A 22,383-nucleotide genomic window follows, 5' to 3' on the forward strand; every position below is an offset into this window, starting at 1 on the left:
TACTGTTTTTCGTGGAGGCCCTACAACATAAATAAAAAATTTACAAACATATTCATGTAAACAATCCAAATCGAAACAAAATTAATTCAGTTACAACATTTTCGAACAAAAGAAAAGAAACAAAAACAACACAATTGACCAGTTCAATGATTTAAATTATTATAACGCCAAAACAAAAGAGTAAATGAATTTGAAGGCGCATTTCTTAAAAAATTAGGTAAACTATTCCAAAAAGCCGCACCATCAAATGAAAAATTTTGTTTTCCCATGTGGGTTTTTATTTTGGGTAAAATTAATCCTGCATTTTGTGCACTGCGCATTCTAATGTTATGTACAGATTGGGTTTTTTTAAACAAAGCCCCGGGTTTGAGTTCTTACAATCAATGCCCATACCAAATGCAATCGTGCAAAAATTGGACCATTTGGGTCTGAAAATGATTTCAAGACATACTCTTTCATATTGTCATCTGTTGTAGAGTGAAACATTGCAAAATACTGTTTGTATTCACTGCCAAATTCATCATGTAAATAACTGTAGAGAGAACGGCATTGCCTTGTGGGAATGACAAAAGATGATAGATCTTGGCGTTTGTTGCTTGTTTTGTTTTAGTGGAAAATTTATGGGTTCTCTTTCTGGGATGTGTGTATGAGGTTGTAGAAAAAGTTTGGCCGGTCCGGTGAGTCTGTGATGATTGTTGGTGATGTTAGTGACAGGCTGGTGATAAGTTCACTCCTCAAGGCCAGTGTAGAAGTCGCGGTCAAACTCATGACTGGAACAGCACTAGGGATTAGCGATCTCACCTCTGCTAACCTTCCATAGCTGCTCTAAAAGGCACCAAGCTTCTTAGAATTGCGATCCCTTTGAAAAGAAACATAAAATAAAGTAAATAAATTGACAATGTTAGTTACAGAATGTTGATGATTTTCCTTTTGTGATGGGGTGTTTTGTGTACTCGTACGAATGACTAAGATAGCAACTGTATAGGATCGAACAATCGCAACAGTTCAAGTGACAATGACACAGTGTCCTCACCATCCGCCCGACAGTAGCTGTAAAGCTTCTGCTGAAGCTGTGGCAGGTTGCTGCTGTCCCCAAACACAGCACAGCAAAAATTCTAGACGGGTCCTTCTTCACGTCAGCCCCTCTTCCGAGAATCTCTGTCCGGGCTTTTCCACACAAGTGTTTGAGGAGAAATGCTACTTGCTCTTCTTCCAGTAAGTTCATAGAGGCCATCACCATTTGTGCGTCTTCAATCCAGTCCTCCGCAGAGGGATCACTGCTTTTCTCTGGGCGCCCACTAAATGATATATAGGCTGTCTTTTGCATGGGGCTAGCTGTTTCTTGGTGGGAAGCTGTCCCTGAGGTAGCCTCCTCCGTAGATATATCTTGTCGATGTTTCTAGACCCTTCCTTGGCAGCCTTCGCCTCTGCCTGTGCAGAAGCAGCTTCTACTTCCGCTTCCTTGCTATCCATGGCTAGCTTCATGGTCTTTACCAGCATCTCCAAGTCTGCTAGATGCTTCTTCATATCTTGCGTCATAATAGACTGAGAGAAATGACAACGGTGGGAGAGAAAATGTAATCAAATATTTTGATAGACAACCACAAAACAAATAATCATTTACTAGGAATTTTAAATTCTATTCCAATACACAAAAACTACTCATCAAGATCCTACTTACATGAGAAAATATACTTTAAAGACAAATATTGATGAAGATTACAAAATGTGAATAGTCTGCGTACATCATTGTTCCCAAAACTTTAGAGGGTCTTTAAACATCATGAATTTATGCCTCACTCTTTGCCAATTGACGAAGGATAGTCAACATCTCCTTCGTCATTGCCATTTTCTCTTTCTTCATTTCCATATGCTCTTTTTTCAAGGAGAATTCCTCCATTCTAAGTGACAGGTTCTCCTTCTCAACATGTATTTGCTCACATTCAATTTCAAGCTGTGTAGCCAGAAGACTTGCAGTCTCTGATGCGGGTGTTACTGAAGATCTTGCTGATTACGTCGAATGTGATGCTTTCTTAGCCTGTGCTGTCTTTCATACAACATGAGTTATAGCAATTAATTTAATTTGTGCATACACACACTGTTTTCACACTAATAGAAATAGATGAAAGTCATTATTTTATATTCAACTAAAATGTCCATGTAAAATACATCATGTATAAACTTCAAATATATACATAACATGAACATGACTCATTGTATCTAAAATTTATGATAATTGTGTACACCTTGAGCTATATTTTTGCACCCGTAGAACATTTTCAATACACACATTTCACATTATGATGGCCTTTTCCATGTGCTTTGATTTTACTCCTACATGTACCAACCAACAATTATCGTCAATTACAAGAATTTGATACACATGAGTTGTACTACAAAGGAACGTCATAATTCAAAGATGCTAAAAAATATTCATGAGAACAAACATCCACTACATGAACACCATATGAATCCATAAACTGACTTGCACGTTTTTGGAAATCGTTTTGGTACAAGAAATTACTGCAAAACCGATTTTACATAAAATAGGAGGAACGTCTGTGTTAGACGATTGGACGTCAGCTCTGGTGTGCGGAGTCCACTTGGATCGATACGATTGAGTCTGTTCTGCTGTACAACAATCGTTTCTGCTGGTCATCATGCAGGTTCAAGATTCTATGGGTGTGGTTGGTGGTGGATGACAAGACTCGGTACGGTCATTTCCAGTTTGGCGCCAACTTGCTTCTAGATGTGATGGGATCGTTAAGCCAGACGAGATCTCCAGGCTTGTAGACAAAACTTCTTTCCTTCTTGTCATACATGAACTTCTGCCTTGCTCTAGCCTGATCGTTACGGGATCAGGCATACAGAAAAGCTGTGTTCAGACTTTGATGGAGGTTATGGGTGTATTGCAGGAGTAATGTAGGGGGGGGGGGTCTTGCTTCTCTCCCATGTACCATGAAGAAAGGCATGAGACCCGTTGATGAGTGCACACTAGTGTTGCATGCTATCTCGAGCTGATCCAGGTACTGGTCCCACTCTCCTCCCCTTTCAGCTAGGTACTTAGCTATTTGGTCCTTAATGACCCTGTTTGTTCTTTCCACAATACCTGCTCCTTGTGGATGGTAGGGTGAAGAGCGGGATTTCCTGATTCCCAGGGTCTTGCACAGTTGTTTGACAATGTTAGCTTCAAATTGTCGTCCCTGGTCAGTAGAAGGGTAACTTTAGAAGGTCTTTAAACATCCTGAATCTATGCCTCACTCTTTGCCAATTGACGAAGGATAGTTAACATAGATCTCCTTCATCATGGTAACTTTAGAGGGTCTTTAAACATCATAAATTTATGCCTCACTCCTTGCCAATTGACGAAGGATTATTAGCATCCCATTCATCATTTCCATTTTCTCTTTCTTCATTTTCATTTGCTCTTTTTTTCAAGGAGAATCCCTACATTCTAAGTGACAGGTTCTCCTTCTCAACAAGTAGTCGCTCACGTTCAATTTCAAGCTATGTAGCCAGAAGACTTTCAGTCTCCGATGCTGGTGTTATTGATGATCTTGCTGATTGTGTCCTATGTGATGCTTTCTTAGCTGACTGACAACCAACTGATGTGTCTTGCCAGTCGTGCATCGGTTTGTCCCAGAAGGAAATAGACGCTGGGAAAGCTCTTTCGGATCAACAAATTCACTGCCAGGGACACTGTTGATGACATATGGCTTCTTCCTCCTGGCCATCTGCATCACCCCTTGCCATTGATCCGGATGGTGGATGACACGACCCTTCTTGGCCCTCTCAATGCAGCTATAAAGCATACTATCAACCTCCATCTCGGTGTGACCACTCAGGAGGACTTTGTGGTCGATGGTATGCAAAGATGAACTAGTCTGCACCACATGAAATAAGCCTCCAGCCACATTTTTGTTTTGATTTTGGCCAATGCATGAGTCTGAAAACAATACCACTTCTTTAATTTCTTCTGGCAGACCCTGAGGCAACCTCGTAATGCAGGTCTCTATCTCGCAGGAGCAACGCCTTTCCTCAAACTCGTGCCACACATAACATGTGCACTCATGTGAAACCTGATCGAAGGAGGTCAAGTTGTATGTGGCCAGCTTCTGCTTGTAGTACAGGGAGGAAGCATTCCCGGTAGGAGTATTCAGCACTTGCTGCAAATCAAAAGTCACACTATGAAAAGCTTTGTCACTCTCAGCCGCTCTGATTTTGTCAAGTGCTTTATCTTTCTGGCAGCTTTCTTTGAGAGATACATGATTATCATGCTCTTGCTGTACAAGGCCCTTTCCACTGTGGTCTAACCATCAAACGCAACACAGTCCTTGCAAATGTCTTTCTTTGGCTGATGGAAGCCAAGATTGAACTCTTTCTGGAAGACATCACGATACACTTTCATTTTCTTCCAGCAGCTTTCTTTGAGAGATACATGATTATCATGCTCTTGCTGTACAAGGCCCTTTCCACTGTGGTCAAACCATCAAACGCAACACAGTCCTTGCAAATGTCTTTCTTTGGCTGATGGAAGCCAAGATTGAACTCTTTCTGGAAGACATCACGGTACACTTTCATTGAGACTGGACTTACAGTCTTTTCAATGTACAAATCGTACACCTTGATAATGTTGTCTTTAGGGATGGAAGTCCCCCCAGGAAGATGTCTCCTTGAGATAGTAGCATAAACGCGTCCATTTGAAAGGTCTGTGAGGCGGCTGTTATAATATGATAATATGAGAAGGAACCGGTGGTCGAATAGTGGAGACACAAAACGATTTGCAAAGGCCACACGGCAGTGTTTTTTGTAGAACAGTAATGGTTTTTCCGGAAGATCTAGTAAGCATGCATTCAGTGATGATACAGATGTAGGAGTTGGTGTTTCCCAATTTGGCATAGCCTTGATCACATCCTGCATTGTGTATCATGTGGAGATTCCTCTCATCATCACTATAGAGGCTTGCTCTAGCATCGCCTTCAGACATTGCAGAACTTTACAAGACATTACCCTTCCGTTTGTCAAAAGTAGATACAGAGATTTTTTCACCATATTTGTCCTTTATCTTTTTCATCAAAGCTTGAGCTGTATAACAGGCAATATCTACTGTTGTTCCGCCTGCGCTCAGAAATTCATTCCTGTATAATTCCATGATGGATGATGAAAGCATTGCCTTGCCATTCCCATTTAGCTCTTTCTCAATCATGTCTGATATTGATTCAAAAGTAGTTGCATGTAGACATCCACTTGATGTGCCTCCAGTCTCTTGAACAGCTGCTGCTTCTCTTAAGAATTCATGCTTGGAAGACCTGTGGTATTGAGCCTCTTTGGCGATAAGATATCTCTATCGGCAACTAGAGCCTTTACTCTGTCAATACTGCTTTAGGGGCAGCAGCAACTATTGCATCACATCCATCTCTGGTGAGGCAATCTGACAATAGTTCCACCTTCTGTTTGATGGTCTTTCGCTTAACAGTACAAAAGATACGAGAGCCCTTCAGTAAACCCAAGGCGAATGGGTGAAGATGTCTCTCACTTTTGCACCAGGGAAAGAGACGCACTTCACGTTCTTGCTGCGGGAGAGATGTCTTCCGTCGGAAAAGTTGGGAAACTCTTTCGGATCAACAAATTCACTGACAGGGACACTGTTGATGACATATGGCTTCTTCCTCCTGGCCATCTGCATCACCCCTTGCCATTGATCCGGATGGTGGATGACACGACCCTTCTTGGCCTTCTCAATGCCGCTATAAAGCATACTATCAACCTCCATCTCGGTGTGACCACTCAGGAGGACTTTGTGGTCGATGGTATGCAAAGATGAACTAGTCTGCACCACATGAAATAAGCCTACAGCCACATTTTTGTTTTGATTTTGGCCAATGCATGAGTCTGAAAACAATACCACTTCTTTAATTTCTTCTGGCAGACCCTGAGGCTACCTCGTAATGCAGGTCTCTATCTCGCAGGAGCAACACCTTTCCTCAAACTCGTGCCACACATAACATGTGCACTCATGTGAAATCTGATCGAAGGAGGTCAAGTTGTATGTGGCCAGCTTCTGCTTGTAGTACAGGGAGGAAGCATTCCCGGTAGGAGTATTCAGCACTTGCTGCAAATCAAAAGTCACACTATGAAAAGCTTTGTCACTCTCAGCCGCTCTGATTTTGTCAAGTGCTTTATCTTTCTGGCAGCTTTCTTTGAGAGATACATGATTATCATGCTCTTGCTGTACAAGGCCCTTTCCACTGTGGTCAAACCATCAAACCCAACACAGTCCTTGCAAATGTCTTTCTTTGGCTGATGGAAGCCAAGATTGAACTCTTTCTGGAAGACATCACGGTACACTTTCATTGAGACTGGACTTACAGTCTTTTCAATGTACAAATCGTACACCTTGATAATGTTGTCTTTAGGGATGGAAGTCCCCCCAGGAAGATGTCTCCTTGAGATAGTAGCATAAACGCGTCCATTTGAAAGGTCTGTGAGACGGCTGTTATAATATGATAATATGAGAAGGAACTGGAGGTCGAATAGTGGAGACACAAGACGATACGCAAAGGCCACACGGCAGTGTTTTTTGTAGAACAGTAATGGTTTTTCCGGAAGATCTAGTAAACATGCATTCAGTGATGATACAGATGTAGGAGTTGGTGTTTCCCAATTTGGCATAGCCTTGATCACATCCTGCATTGTGTATCATGTGGAGATTCCTCTCATCATCACTATAGAGGCTTGCTCTAGCATCGCCTTCAGACATTGCAGAACTTTACAAGACATTACCCTTCCGTTTGTCAAAAGTAGATACAGAGATTTTTTCACCATATTTGTCCTTTATCTTTTTCATCAAAGCTTGAGCTGTATAACAGGCAATATCTACTGTTGTTCCGCCTGCGCTCAGAAATTCATTCCTGTATAATTCCATGATGGATGATGAAAGCATTGCCTTACCATTCCCATTTAGCTCTTTCTCAATCATGTCTGATATTGATTCAAAAGTAGTTGCATGTGGACATCCACTTGATGTGCCTCCAGTCTCTTGAACAGCTGCTGCTTCTCTTAAGAATTCATGCTTGGAAGACCTGTGGTATTGAGCCTCTTTGGCGATAAGATATCTCTATCAGCAACTAGAGCCTTTACTCTGTCAATACTGCTTTAGGGGCAGCAGCAACTATTGCATCACATCCATCTCTGGTGAGGCAATCTGACAATAGTTCCACCTTCTGTTTGATGGTCTTTCGCTTAACAGTACAAAAGATACAAGAGCCCTTCAGTAAACCCACGGCGAAGAGGTGAAGATGTCTCTCACTTTTGCACCAGGGAAAGAGACGCACTTCACGTTCTTGCTGAGGGAGAGATGTCTTCCATCGACCACAACTACATCATGTTTGTTGCGGATCACACGATGTCGATGGATGTAGCCCTCTATCTGCTCCTGGTGTGGCGGTGAAGTAGAAGTAGTAGGTGTTAACGGCAAAGCTTCTGTCATTGTTTCTTGAACAGCAAGAACTTTGATGCGGTTAGATGTCGGCACCGTTATTATCTCCTGTATGTCTTGATTTCCGTCGTTTCCGGGCAGATCCTCAATTAAGGATAGTGTCGTCAGTCTCCTCTACGATGCCCTCTTTCACAAAGGTAGTGTTAGTTGTGGCGTCGCAATCTTCTGCCTTCGTTTCTTGACGTTTGAGTCTTCCGTCAATGCTTTTCACAAACGCCAATATTTCCAGGAGAACGTGATTGCTCGGTTGCTCTGCAATGCCTTCTTCAAGCCTTTCTTTATCAGTATTTCGTGCTGCGATCTCAGGATCCAAGGCTCTTTTGAAACGAGCAGTTAGTGTTGCCTTTACACCGCTTTTGTCAATACCTCTCTTTTGGAGCTTGCTACAAAGTTCTTTGACACAAATAAGTTGGCTATCGTCTAAGAACACCATTGTGACATAATAATATCAAAACTAGTAAAAAAAGATGCTCTCTTCTAGGGCGCAAGATATGAATCTGCGTTGTGGAAATGGTCACGCACCCTTGCTGATGTAGGAGTTGGTGTTTCCCATTTTGGGATAGCCTTGATCACACCACGAAGTTAAAGTCCTGCAGTGTGTTTCATGTGGAGATTCTTCTCATCAGCACTATAGAGGCTTGCTCTAGCATCGCCTTCAGACATTGCACAACTTTACAAGACATTACCCTTCCGTTTGTTAAAAGTAGCTACAGAGATTTTTTCACCATATTTGTCCTTTATCTTTTTCATCAAAGCTTGAGCTGTATAACAGGCAATACCTACTGTTGTTCCGCCTGCTCTGGCGATAAGATATCTCTATCGGCAACTAGAGCCTTTACTCTGTCAATACTTCTTCAGGGGCAGCAGCAACTATTGCATCACATCCATCTTTGGTGAGGCAATCTGACAATAGTTCCACCTTCTGTTTGATGGTCTTTCGCTTAACAGTACAAAAGATACAAGAGCCCTTCAGTAAACCCAAGGCGAAGAGGTGCAGATGTCTCTCACTTTTGCACCAGGGAAAGAGACGCACTTCACGTTCTTGCTGCGGGAGATGTCTTCCGTCGATGTGTTTGATCATCGAATCTCCGACCACAACTACATCATGTTTGTTGCGGATCACACGATGTCGGTGGATGTAGCCCTCTATCTGCTCCTGGTATGGCGGTGAAGTAGAAGTAGTAGGTGTTAACGGCAAAGCTTCTGTCATTGTTTCTTGAACAGCAAGAACTTTGATGCGGTTAGATGTCGGCACCGTTATTATCTCCTGTATGTCTTGATTTCCGTCGTTTCCGGGCAGATCTTCAATTAAGGATAGTGTCGTCAGTCTCCTCTACGATGCCCTCTTTCACAAAGGTAGTGTTAGTTGTGGCGTCGCGATCTTCTGCCTTCGTTTTTTGACGTTTGAGTCTTCCGTCAATGCTTTTCACGAACGCCAATATTTCCAGGAGAACGTGATTGCCCGGTTGCTCTGCAATGCCTTCTTCAAGCCTTTCTTTATCAGTATTTCGTGCTGCGATCTCAGGATCCAAGGCTCTTTTGAAACGAGCGGTTAGTGTTGTCTTTACACCGCTTTTGTCAATACCTCTCTTTTGGAGCTTGCAACAAAGTTCTTTGACACAAAGTTGTTGGATATCGTCTAAGAACACCATTGTGACATAATAATATCAAAACCAGTAAAAAAAGATGCTCTCTTCTAGGGCGCAAGATATGAATCTGCGTTGTGGAAATGGTCACGCACCCTTGCTGATGTAGGAGTTGGTGTTTCCCATTTTGGGATAGCCTTGATCACACCACGAAGTTAAAGTCCTGCAGTGTGTTTCATGTGGAGATTCTTCTCATCATCACTATAGAGGCTTGCTCTAGCATCGCCTTAAGACATTGCAGAACTTTACTAGACATTACCCTTTCGTTTGTTAAAAGTAGCTACAGAGATTTTTTCACCATATTTGTCCTTTATCTTTTTCATCAAAGCTTGAGCTGTATAACAGGCAATATCTACTGTTGTTCCGCCTGCGCTCAGAAATTCATTCCTGTATATTTCCATGATGGATGATGAAAGCATTGCTTTGCCATTCCCAATTAGCTCTTTCTCAATCGTGTCTGATATTGATTCCAAGTTGTTGCATGTAGACATCTATTTGATGTGCCTCCAGTCTTTTGAACAGCAGCTCATGAGCTGCTTCTTTAAAGAATTCATGACTGGAAGACCTGTGGCATTTTTTCTTAAAAGTTATTTTATTGTTCATTCAATTCACAAGAAATAATAACATAATGATAACATATATATATAATTCGTCATAATATTACAAGATATTGGAGTTACAATACTTTTACGTAAATGAATTATATAATAACAAATCACAACTTTCCATTTTTACATCTCAAACTATTACAAATGCATAACAAAGCATACATACATTTATTATCACAGAAACATAACAAACAGTAAATTATTCCAATCTGGACAAAAAAAGCATATTATGGACTGCCAATTTCACATATTTTCTTTATTTTTCCAATATAATTGATGCCTTATGTTTATCAAAAAGCTAAAGATAACTTGCAAAAAATGTGTAATTGTTAATATCAGGTGGAAAGAAAGGTTTACAAAAATAATGAATCAAGCTTCTTTTCATTAACACATGTCAACACTCTCTGCAAACTCTAACTTAGTCACTGTTTTCAGAGCATTAAATTGAACTGCATTACACAACTGATTCCAATTAAATAAAACCAATGAATATTCATTGGTATCCTTTATTTGTCCATCAATATATGTTACATGTACATGTATACTGTATCAAAATTCAAATACATATATATTGATTAATTCAATGAATTAATGTAAGTTTATACATGACACTTGTTATCTGAATCGTATAAGTTTATACATGACACTTGTTCTCTAAAGCGTATAAGTTTATACATGACACTTGTTCTCTGAATCGTATAAATTTATACATGACACTTGTTCTCTAAAGCGTATAAGTTTATACATGACACTTGTTCTCTAAAGCGTATAAATTTATACATGACACTTGTTCTCTAAAGCGTATAAATTTATACATGACACTTGTTCTCTGAATCGTATAAATTTATACATGACACTTGTTCTCTAAAGCGTATAAATTTATTCATGACACTTGTTCTCTGAATCGTATAAATTTATACTTGACACTTGTTCTCTAAAGCGTATAAGTTTATACATGGCACTTCTTCTCGAAAGTGTATAAGTTTATACCAGACACTTGTTCTCTGAATCGTATAAGTTTATACATGACACTTGTTCTCTGAATCGTATAAATTTATACATGACACTTGTTCTCTAAAGCGTATAAATTTATACATGACACTTGTTCTCTGAATCGTATAAATTTATACATGACACTTGTTCTCTAAAGCGTATAAGTTTATACATAACACTTGTTCTCTGAATCGTATAAATTTATACATGACACTTGTTCTCTGAATCGTATAAATTTATACATGACACTTGTTCTCTAAAGCGTATAAGTTTATACATAACACTTGTTCTCTGAATCGTATAAATTTATACATGTCACTTGTTCTCTAAAGCGTATAAATTTATACATGACACTTGTTCTCTGAATCGTATAGATTTATACGAGACACTTGTTCTCTAAAGCGTATAAGTTTATTCATGACACTTATTCTCTGAATCGTATAAATTTATACATGACACTTGTTATCTGAATCGTATAAGTTTATACATGACACTTGTTCTCTAAAGCGTATAAGTTTATACAAGGCACTTCTTCTCTAAAGCGTATAAGTTTATACATGACACTTGTTCTCTAAAGCGTATAAGTTTATACATGGCACTTCTTCTCTAAATTGTATAAGTTTATACATGACACTTGTTCTCTGAATCGTATAAGTTTTTACCAGACAGGAGATGTACCACTGGTATGAATTTGGCGATCCTACTTCAAAGCTGTGGAAAGTTATTGTGTGTATACAGCTTTGTATGTTAAGTTCAATGACCTTTTAACCTTTGAACTTTGTTGAACACGAGTGACCCATATTCGAACTTGACCCGAGTCTACAAGAGATGTACCACTGGTGTGAATTTGGCAATCCTTGATCAAAACTATGGAAAGTTATTGTGTGTACTATGCTTTTAATAAAAAGTTCATAGACTTTTTGACAGTGCCGTAAAAACTGGAAAACAACAACAACAACTTTTGACCTTTCACCTTTGTCGGATATCGCCCATATTCAAACTTGATCTGAGTCTTCAAGAGATGTACCACTGGTATGAATTTCACGATTCTACTTCAAAGCTGTGGAGAGTTATTGTGTGTACAGCATAAGTACAGCTTTGTATATTAAGTTCATTGACCTTTTGACCTTTGAACTTTGTCGACCATGACCCATATTCGAACTTGACCTGAGTCTTCAAGAAATGTACCACTGGTAAGAATTTGGTGATCCTAGCTCGAAGATATAGAAAGTTATTGGGTGTACAACATAATTGTTGACGCCGACACCGCCGGTGTAAAAAGTGACGCCTATGCCTGGCTCCTGCTACGCAGGCGAGACAAAAAGGACATGAAACCATTTTAACGGATATCAACCGATGCCAAAAAACGACATCCGTTCCTCAAGTGTGACAGCCGCATGACGGATTAAACAAAAGTACCATCCGTTACTTGTACATTTTCTGATCCGGCCATGTCTGGCAGCGGAATAAGCTTGTAAGTTTTCAATTCAAAATATTACAGTAATATTAAAAAAGATAAAATTACATCTGTTTAAATCATATAGATTGTAAATCTCATGCAACTAAGATTTGTACTAAGGACCCTCTGGTGAAATTAAAAAGCTCCTCCACTTGTGCTTCACAGCCCCCACCCCCAAAAAATATTACTCCAATTTTATTGAAACCAATAGGCCTACTATTTTGCTCAATTATTTGATAGCTAAGGCAATTACAATGGCCCAATTAAGCTAGGATCTACAAAGCTACTGAAAATAGCTACTGTGCTTCTCTCTCAAACCATTCACTGTTTGAAGAGGAAGTTTTTCTCCAGCAGTCAGTGAGAAAGGAGGGAGAATCACAGAACTAGAATCAATAGTCTCAACCCAAAGCTGTTTCCTGCCCTTTTGTCCTTTGACTGGTACCTTTACCTCCTTCCACTTAGAAGTCAAGGTTCCTGTGTACCACTCGATCTGTAGGGACTTGTCTTCATGTACACTGCGAATGCAGCCAACTTGAGGCCAGTGTGTCGAGTACTCTGGGAGATATGTTGCCACCATGTCTCTCTCCCTAACTTCTGTCCTCTGTTCCTTTACTTTGGGTCCTATGTGAACCTAACAAAAAGAAAAAGAAAGTAAAATAAATAAAATAAGAAAGTGAATTGAAAACGAATAGTGTAGTGCCACTACATACATTATCAGTGATTCAAGACAATTCCTTATGTACACTTTATTTACAACATATAAACATATTATTATAGTAATTCTTTCTGAAACCTAATAAATAATTTTCTTTTATAAAATCAGAAAATATTGTTGAAACTTCTACTATTTTTGTATTTTTTGATTTTCAATTAACCCTAAAAGGGCTGTACGTTCACCGGGATATGTTTAAGGATATTTTTTTTTTGTGCCGGGAGCTTTCATGACTTTATAGCATAGAGTCTTGCGCATCTTTTGATGCCAAATATAAAAAGTTTTGACCATCGGGTAACGTGCAAATTGACGATTTTCCCATTGTCTGTGTATTGTAGCAATTCAATGCAGAAATGCAGATGTGCGATACCTACGATTACGTAAATGCAGATAACTACAATTTTTTGAGGTGCTCACATTGATGTTTAAGAAAAAAAAAAAAACAAGAAACAACAAAAACAACAAAAATTTGGGAAGACTTTTGCAACTAATGCACAAGCGTATAGCAATCACTAGTACCCAAAGCTAATCTTTACCTGACATGACCTGACCCCAAAATACTCGGCATGACTTGTAATTACTGTAATGACTGGAATTATGCAAGGGCTTACATGTATATATATTAGGGGCTAGATCTTGTGTGAAGACTATACAGAGTGTAAATTCTGTTAGGGAATAATGTTGCACTCAAGATGCAATTAAGCTGAGTGTGTTAGTCATGCAGCATTGTAGATGATTTACATTTTTTTTTTTTAGAAAGCAACTCAAGTTGTAAATAACGATTAAAATACATTTAATACTAAATATGGTTCACAATATCTTTGTCTTAATTAAGGGACATATTAATGAAACATGTACCTGTCTGAATGTTTCATCCTCTGTGTTGCAAGCATGCTCCTCAAGCTGTGGTCTGTCAGTTGGTTGTTTGGCCATTATCAGTAGATCGCATATAGGCCATCTCACTGTTGAATCTTCTGTTAAAACACACAAAGGAAATGTATTATAGCCCTGATGTAAGAAACAGTGTGCTAAAATATCAAAGTTTATGATCAGCCAGCTAGATAGGTTGTTATTACCTTCATCCAGTTATATAAACATATAGTGGCAAATTCTTGGAATAATAATCGTTTTATCTAATGATACTATGACCTAATCTCTTGAAAGGTCATATATATATTTTTTTAAAACCCTATATAGCCCGGGCTATGCAGTGTCAAAGGGGGGGGGGTGCTAATTTAGCCCCCCCCCCCCCCCCCCGAGATCTCGCCCCTCAACTGCCTGATCGTGATGAAATCGTCACCTGCAACATAATCTCCAAAATCGTATATTAATCTCTCTGAAAAATATTTTGTTTAATCGATTATGCTAATTATGCTAATTTAAGCATGAAATTAGACCTTTTTTGCTCTAAATCACTCAAAACAGCTCGAAATGTGCTGTTCTTTTGATCTAGACACTCTATGTATTATTCTTAACAAGCGTACTTTAAAAAAAAATCCAGTATCAAAATTAAGTTATGTATTTCATTGTTTTTTTAATTTCTCTGTTTTTCGACCTTTTCATTTTTATTGTTTTTTCAATGAAATTTGTTGGCAACACTTATGCGATCATAACTAGCATAAACGAAATAGATTTCAATCTGTGAAAGCAGATATAATAATACATTTAAAAATATTAGCTAATACACAATTTGTATTGAAATTCTACAAGAAACCACGTTTTTGAGCTATTTTGGGTCCGATGTGCAAGTACATGTACAAAATTATGTGTAGCATAGGAACTGCATGCCCGGGCGTTGTTGCGCGAGATGTGAAGGAAAAAAGTCATGAAATTTCAGCGCAGAATGTCTTCGCTTTAAATAGTTATTGTGAAAAATGTTTTAAGGGGGGGCCAAATTAGTCCCCCTTCCCCCCCCCCACCCCCCCCACCCCCCCCCCCCCCCCCCTCATCCAGGCTATAGGGTTAAATCTCGAAAAATAGCAATACCATAATATCTATCTCTAAAAAAAAAAAATTTTAAAGAATGAGTGGAGAAAAACTCAAAAATATCCTCTCAGGTTTATCTATGCTGCTGACTCAGCTGCTCCCTTGTGAGAGGCAATCAAATATCATAAATTGGCGCGTAATTTGCTGGCTCTCTGTAAAACAGCCATTCCTCTTTTTTCTATAGACCACCATCCATTTGATTTGTAGTCAATGGTTATATGCATTAGATAAACCAATATTTTTGTGTCCCACTAGCCTAGTTCGCTATTAAGATTTTTTTGTGAATTGTGCCATGAAGGGGTGTAACAGTCAAGACTTCAATACAAATTGTCAAAGTTTTGGGCCATAAAGCTTGAAGATGCTACATTGTATTTTTCAATGTTTCATAGGTGATGGAAAAAAATACCATAACACCATCAATTTTGGAAGTTTAAAAAATGACAGAAATGATACCTTCATTCTCCTCCTCTTCCAAGGTGAGTAGCTCATAGAGGGACCTCCATGCCTCAATGTCTACTTCTTCCAAGTATGGCTGGAGCTTGTCTGGTAGATGTATGATATTGATGTCCGCAAATGACTTCTCTACCAATGTTGGTTGTCCGTCTGGATGTGATGACAGGATGTGGTTGATGCCAGTGGTGTCTCTCCAATGTGGTGTAGTTGACCAGTCTTTTGTTTGTAGGGTGGCTTTTCCTTGGTGCAGTGCGAATTTGAATATGTGTGGTTTACTGTGATAGCACATGCTGTGTTGATGGGGAAGAAGCCATTTGCGAACATCAAAGAGGTGTAAGATGCGCTCCGCTGTTGTAGGGCAGTGAGCTTTGTGGAAAGCGGCGGGAATAGCTTGCAGAAGTTTTGGAAAAGATGGGGTGCTCCTTTTCTTCAAGTGAGTTGCAATCCTTGAAAAGAACTGGTCGATGTCCTCATGTGTGTGACCGACCATCAAGAAGCCAACTTTGATCTAAATGCAAACAATAAACGTTATAAGGTGAACAACAGTATGGAATAAATTGAATTTTAGGGACATTCCTCAATGATACAACCCAATAAGCATGAGGGATAATTTATTCAATTGAAATTTTTCTTCATTTATCAGAACATTTATCTAACAAAAAACATATTTATCAAAGCTTGTTTTTGTTTACGCTTTACAAATCATATGTACACTGATGACAAAGATGACAACTTTATATTGCCCATGGTTTCTAATGTGCACTACCTCTTTCCCGTTCATAGGGTTCAATCTTTCCGAGAATAATAGGCTACGACCAACAACAAAAAACCCAAAACACTATTTACCATTGGTATACATGTATCTGTGTAAAGTAAATAATTCTAAGTCACAATATCTTTTTTTAACCCTATGATGCCTACACATATCAGACATTTTGGGCAGTAAATGTATTTGATAGATTAAAACAGAGGATCAACTGAAGATATGCAACAATACAATAGTGCAAAATCCCCCATCATAAAAAGTGAGTCAGAAATAATGATTCACCTTGGAAATTTGCCATGGTGAAAATAATTTGTAATCATGAATATTTTCTCTTTTTTTTCACACTCTTTCTGCATCGTTGTTCTCTCCTGCTCACACTACAACTTCGAGAGAGTGGGTTTGACCCACTTTCAAACGCTGTTTCATGAATAGATGCCCAACAGCAATGGTACTGCATGCAGCGGGAAAGTGTACTCTACCAGTACATGTCAAACATTTTTATATTTACATATCCCTTCACAAAATATCATGTACTTTTAAACCCAAGGTTTTGGTGCAATTGGGTTTTTACCAAGTTACTTTAATTTACTGTCAACTGTGAATAGTTTTCTGACAAAAGTGAATATTTATAATGTTTATTCTCAAACAATGGGCAATTTCCGAGGTATATCATTATTTCTGACTCGTCCTTTACATGATTCTGAAAAGAACCTCCAAGACAAAGGCATTCTCTTATCCATCCAATACAAGTTCAAATAAACAAAATTTCCTTTTCATTTTGCGATTAAATAAAGCATCATTACAGACTGAATACTTATATTGACAATTAATTACTAAAAAGAACATGTATTAAACATTACCTTCTTGAAGATATTGAGTTCAAGGAGCAGGGACAGAAAAGAAAAGAGATGTCGATTCTTATTCTCCCTAGAAGTGTTGTCCAGCTGTAGGTAGAGGACTGGTGGAAGAGAGTCGGCATAACGGACCAGGATGTTGAGCAGGATATTAATGGTTAGGTTGCTGTCATGTGGGTACTCGTTAAAATCGATGTAGGCGTGTTGACCTCTTCCATGAACAAGTGCACCGGTGATGTGAGTGTGCAGTTGATCATTGTAGCTCAGAGCTTTAGGTGTTGGATGGAGTTGCGGTATTGATGTGCAGTGCTGATCCATCCCATCGATGATTACACTCATGTATTTCTCTGGCTGTGACTTCGCTTTGCGGATGTGTTTGTAATATTTTTGTCTCTCACTGCTGCTGAAAAGAAGGTAAAGAGCAATGAGGAGTCATGCTATGCTTAGAAGTTTTGATCACAAAACCAATACTAATGCCTTAAATACACGAGTAAATTGTAATTTGAATGTGTTATCTGAGACTTGGCTAGGTTTACGTCTATATCAATGATACTTAATTGTGACCAATATACTTTTTTAAAGTAATGAACTTGTGCCTACATTTCTTCTCCTGTTTTCCCTACTATTGTATTTTTCTTCTACTATAGGCTTTTCACGTCAAATATCCACTGATTAGAACCAAACATCCGTATAGGCAGTTCAAATGCCAATATTTTATTGTGGTCACCTATTCAAATATATTAACATTGTTGTTGTTTTTTTCCATTAAGAATTTCATTACTCTCTTATTGCTAATATTTGTTGTCCAATTTTTTAATTTGTTCTGTTATTTTTCTCCAATTTTGCCGCTTCTATTTAAAGCAACTTATCTTGGAGCCTGAGTATTCCTCTAAGCTTTCTCGGTTTTTGTCTCCTTCAAAATCTTTGTTGAAATATTCACTTCTATGAGGAAAGCATATAATGACATAGCTCTAGTTGTATATTGTAGCTACATGTAAAATACATCCATGGTTGTCATTTGTTGCACTTAAAATACTGGATCACAGATCACCTCATTCTAAATGCTTAAAAGAAAAAAAGTACATCAAAATCAATTACAACATTAACTTCAAGCTTTAATCAAAGTTTGCTGTACCTTTGTTTCTCTACATGTTTTTGATGTTGTGCAATCAATTGTCTTCGAACATCTTTGTCGTTTGTCTTGCCAAGCTTCATTTTCAGCTCTGTGCACACATCGCACTTAGAGAAGCGGTTCACCTATAAAGAAAAAAAGAAAATATCAAAGAGAAGGATTGTTAATTACAAAATTAATGTTATGGATGTGTTTTCTTGATGCATATAAATGTAGATGTTATAAGACTAATATAATAATATATTGACACAAAGATACAAGAGGCCTCAGGAATTTAACAGATTTCGTCTGGCTAAGAATCATAAATTCATCTATGTCTAACCCTAACTGTACCGGGGGTATAATTTGCATAAATTAGCATTATTGATAAAATAAGCAAATTTCCGCGAAACTAATGGCAAAATCTCTGCATAATTTTGTGGCGATTGGCCCATTTGGAGTGCATTAAAACTGCAATATGTTTTGTACAAAAAAACTGACCTGAAATCATGATGGGTCATATGACACTATAAAAGAATTGTCTGTTTTTGCAAAAACTTACGGTAGTGTAGTGTCAAAATAAAAAGTAATGAAGTGGCATTGCTGAAAACATGGCGGTTTTGATTATGGTATGCAACAACCTATGTTTAGAGCTTTTGAGCGTCCCGCCCCACTCACTCCCATCCAGTACAGTTTAGGGTCAATGGAATTTACAATACCTTGGGGATTGTGATGTGCTGCTCTTCCTTTCTCCAAATCCTTTTGAAGTGAGTCTCAGAACAAACCTCAGCATTATCTTGTCGTATTCTTCTATACACCTCTCGCTTTGTGAACCCATGTGGAAGGTTTACAGACTCTCTGTCAGGCATTCGGTCTCCATAGGAACGAGCAAATGCATTAAGTTCTGTCTTCGCGTTTAGGGTTTTGTTAATCTTGTGTCCTTTCCTCAAGCAGTTAGCAGGCAATGGGTATAGCAGTCCATCTATTCACAACAAATTAAATGCATGCATGGAAATAACTAGAAATATCGAAAATGGCTGATCACCACAAAACTCGGCATGCGCCTCAGATATTGCGCAAAGGAAGAGACCTTACCTATATTTTTGGCTGAAAATTGCTTACTTTGTCATTTATGCAAATTCTATTCATGAATATGTTTTTTATTATGAATTACATAAATAAATAATAATAATACCAGTCTCTTATAAAGCGCTTTACGAGTTAAGACCAAAGCGCTCACAGCATATTATTGCCCCAGTCATTGGATTCAATTACAAAAAAAAACAGCATTTACAGTGCACAATCTCCTCTCCCTGGGGAGCATTCCAGCTGGTCACCTATTAGGCGCACACAATGCCAATTCAACTGCATTGCGTTCGCATCCTACAGGGTACCCATTTTAACACCTGGGTAAGGTGAAGCAATGTAGACAAAGTGCCTTGCTCAAGGAACATAAATGCTGTGCTGCTTTTACAGAGTTTATTTTTTGGCAAAAAGTTTCTTAAAAGCCTATTTGACATTATCATATAATTGAATTGTCCATATACTTGTTTTTATAATAATAATAATATAATAACGGCCATTTGTACTGCGCCATGTCTGTCAGATTTGACACTGGGCGCCCCATTATGAATTTCTAATGTATTTTACTGTTTTTCAATTCTTATGTATTTTATTGTTTTAGGACTTCTTATACTTAAGATCATTATCTGGATCAATTTACAGTTTGAGTAAATGATAAATCTAGTCTAAAGAATGAAACATTACTGATTCATAGACCCAAACAAGAAACTTCACTTTGCCATTTGTTTGGTAGACAAGATGACAAAAATTTCAATTTTCGGCTTGACCTTTGGTCACAAAAGGTCAGGTAACTCTCTAGCATTCGCATCCTACTGATTTCCAAAAACAGCAAATAGCGGTTACAGCACAATCCCCGAAAATGCAGGGGTGGGCTGATGCCCCCCACCCCCCAGTACAGTAAGTGTTAAAGCTACATAAGAGTAATAACTTATAACTGTATATAGTTCTGTTACAGAACTATATACAGTTATAAGTTATTACTCATTATAACAATATAATATGTTGTGCACTGAATGAGTAATATTTACCCCAAAAAAGAGCCTCATGCACAGATAGACACACACCCAGACATACACTCACACACTCAGACACACATACAATCTTACCTATCCCCCACCCCCTTTCCTACCCAAAGCTTTCTAAACCTTGAGCCTCTTTGGCGATAAGATATCTCTATCGGCAACTAGAGCCTTTACTCTGTCAATACTTCTTCAGGGGCAGCAGCAACTATTGCATCACATCCATCTTTGGTGAGGCAATCTGACAATAGTTCCACCTTTTGTTTGATGGTCTTCTGCTTAAGATACAAGAGCCCTTCAGTAAACATTTGGCATCTGAGCTTGGCGTTGAACTTCTCTCCCTGAGTGTCGAGATTTTGTACTGGTTGTTTGCATTGTGGTTAGGCCTATAGATGCCCTGTTCACAATAAAGAAGCTTCTGTAACATTTAGAATGGTCATTCGCACTACCACTTTCTTGTTCCAGTTAGACTTCTGTAGTTACATCTAGTTCATAGAAATCTTTTTCATTTGATCAAAAACATTTTGGGCCTCTTTTTAACTGGCCCTAGGGGCCACATGCAGCAGAGGGGCTCCGGCAGACGTCCACAGTCGGATATACTAGGTTCCTCCTCGAATGTTCCAATACTCAGATATTGGTACCTTGTTCGTTCGTTCAAAGTGCACTAGGTTGCCAGGCTATTACATTTTTATAAAATAAATCTACACCGTTTACCATGGTATATCCCCCCCCCCCAGTGTTATTTAGGGTACGCATATGACTGTGCGTTCCCAGCACCCCCCCCCCCCCTTCTCAGCATAAGTCTGGTATGTAAAGTCAATACGGGTAGATCTTTTTCTTTTGTAATTATGAGCCTTTTCAGCACCCCCCCCCCCCCCCCCCTCTTTTCAGCATAAGTCTGGTTTGTAAAGTCAATACGGGCAGATCTTTTTCTTTGCTACGAGCCAGAGATTTTGGGAACATGCATGAATGAGGCATTGCTGTCTCCTTGTAAAGAGGTGTTTTTTAATACCAAGGTTTTATGGAAGGAGGGAGTAAGTACCAGCCCATTTCAAATAGTTATTCATGTGTCTGATAGAAAGAAAGTGAATACAAATCAGAGATAATATGAAATACATGACTGTATGGCTTTAATCTTGGTCAATTAATTTTGGTCTCATTTTTTATACAAAAGATGTTGATAATGTGTTATGATCGACATTGCTATATTGTTGTAATATTTTATGTACCTGCCACCGAAGTTGGTGCCACTGGCAATATGTTTCCAAACAAGACTTGAAACCGAGATGCAGAATAAGCCAACCATTCACTCAGGTCATCAATAATTATATCTTCGTTTAATGACAGATAAGTCTGATAGAATACCTTCTGTAAGAAAATCTGAATATATTGACTGGCAACATCATCTCATATAAATGTAAGGTTTTTTTGTTTGTTGTTGGTTTTTTTTTTTACCTACGGTATTATTTTTTTTGAGATAAAGGATATGTATTTGAAACAGCTCCAAATCAATTCTTGGTAGTTCATATGTTATGGTTTGATGATCAAATATTTATTTTTAATTAAAAAAACAACCTGTAAACCATATGCATTTGAATTTGAATTTGAATTATTGATATGTACCCCAGGATTGACCTTCGGATCATCCCTTTCGTCCTGATTTTAATTTAATAATTTTTTATTTGAAAAGTGAATAATAATGTTACATCGCACATGCCCTTATGTTGGAAAGAAAATGAGTCCTATATTAGAACCAGCAGGAAATTTGTATGCATGGCCAGACCAACCAGAAAAGGAAACAGTAGATGAAGATGTTATGTGAGAAAATTAATCTGGACAGATGTCAGTTGGAATATGAGTAATAAGATTTTGATTGACACAATCTATTATTTGTTCCAAACCTATAATGCTCCAAATGTATGATTTTAATAGAAATATGTCAAGATTCGTTTTAATATGCATGTATGTGTAACATCCATGATCTGATAACCATGTTGTGCAATGCAATTTATTAAAAATTATTAAAATATGATTGATACTTAAAAAGCACTTTCTCTGTTCTTCATTCGACTACATTTCTATTACTTCTATCTTTATCATTTTTGAATACTTTACATGTTTAGTGTGTTTGTTATCACTTACCTTGTATTTGTGCAATCAGTAATTGGTCATTACAGTTTGAACATCATAGATGA

General features: G+C 38.3%; 1 protein-coding gene across 1 annotated transcript; it reads right to left on the reverse strand.

Annotated features, from left to right (window-relative positions):
- Nucleotides 1–11,677: 11,677 nt before the first annotated feature.
- On the reverse strand, nt 11,678–19,315 carry LOC115929965. The gene is made up of 6 exons (XM_031000170.1): nt 18,806–19,315; nt 18,111–18,232; nt 16,982–17,375; nt 15,356–15,863; nt 13,775–13,890; nt 11,678–12,835 (listed from the first exon to the last, which is right to left on the reverse strand). Exons 1-6 carry the CDS (start codon nt 18,953–18,955, stop codon nt 12,488–12,490), a joined length of 1,638 nt encoding a protein of 545 aa, XP_030856030.1. The 5' UTR covers nt 18,956–19,315; the 3' UTR covers nt 11,678–12,487.
- Between the last annotated feature and the right edge of the window lie 3,068 nt (nt 19,316–22,383).

The sequence above is a fragment of the Strongylocentrotus purpuratus genome, unplaced genomic scaffold (genome assembly GCF_000002235.5).
Source record: "Strongylocentrotus purpuratus isolate Spur 01 unplaced genomic scaffold, Spur_5.0 spur5_scaffold_6, whole genome shotgun sequence".
Taxonomy (NCBI): Eukaryota; Metazoa; Echinodermata; class Echinoidea; order Camarodonta; family Strongylocentrotidae; genus Strongylocentrotus; species Strongylocentrotus purpuratus.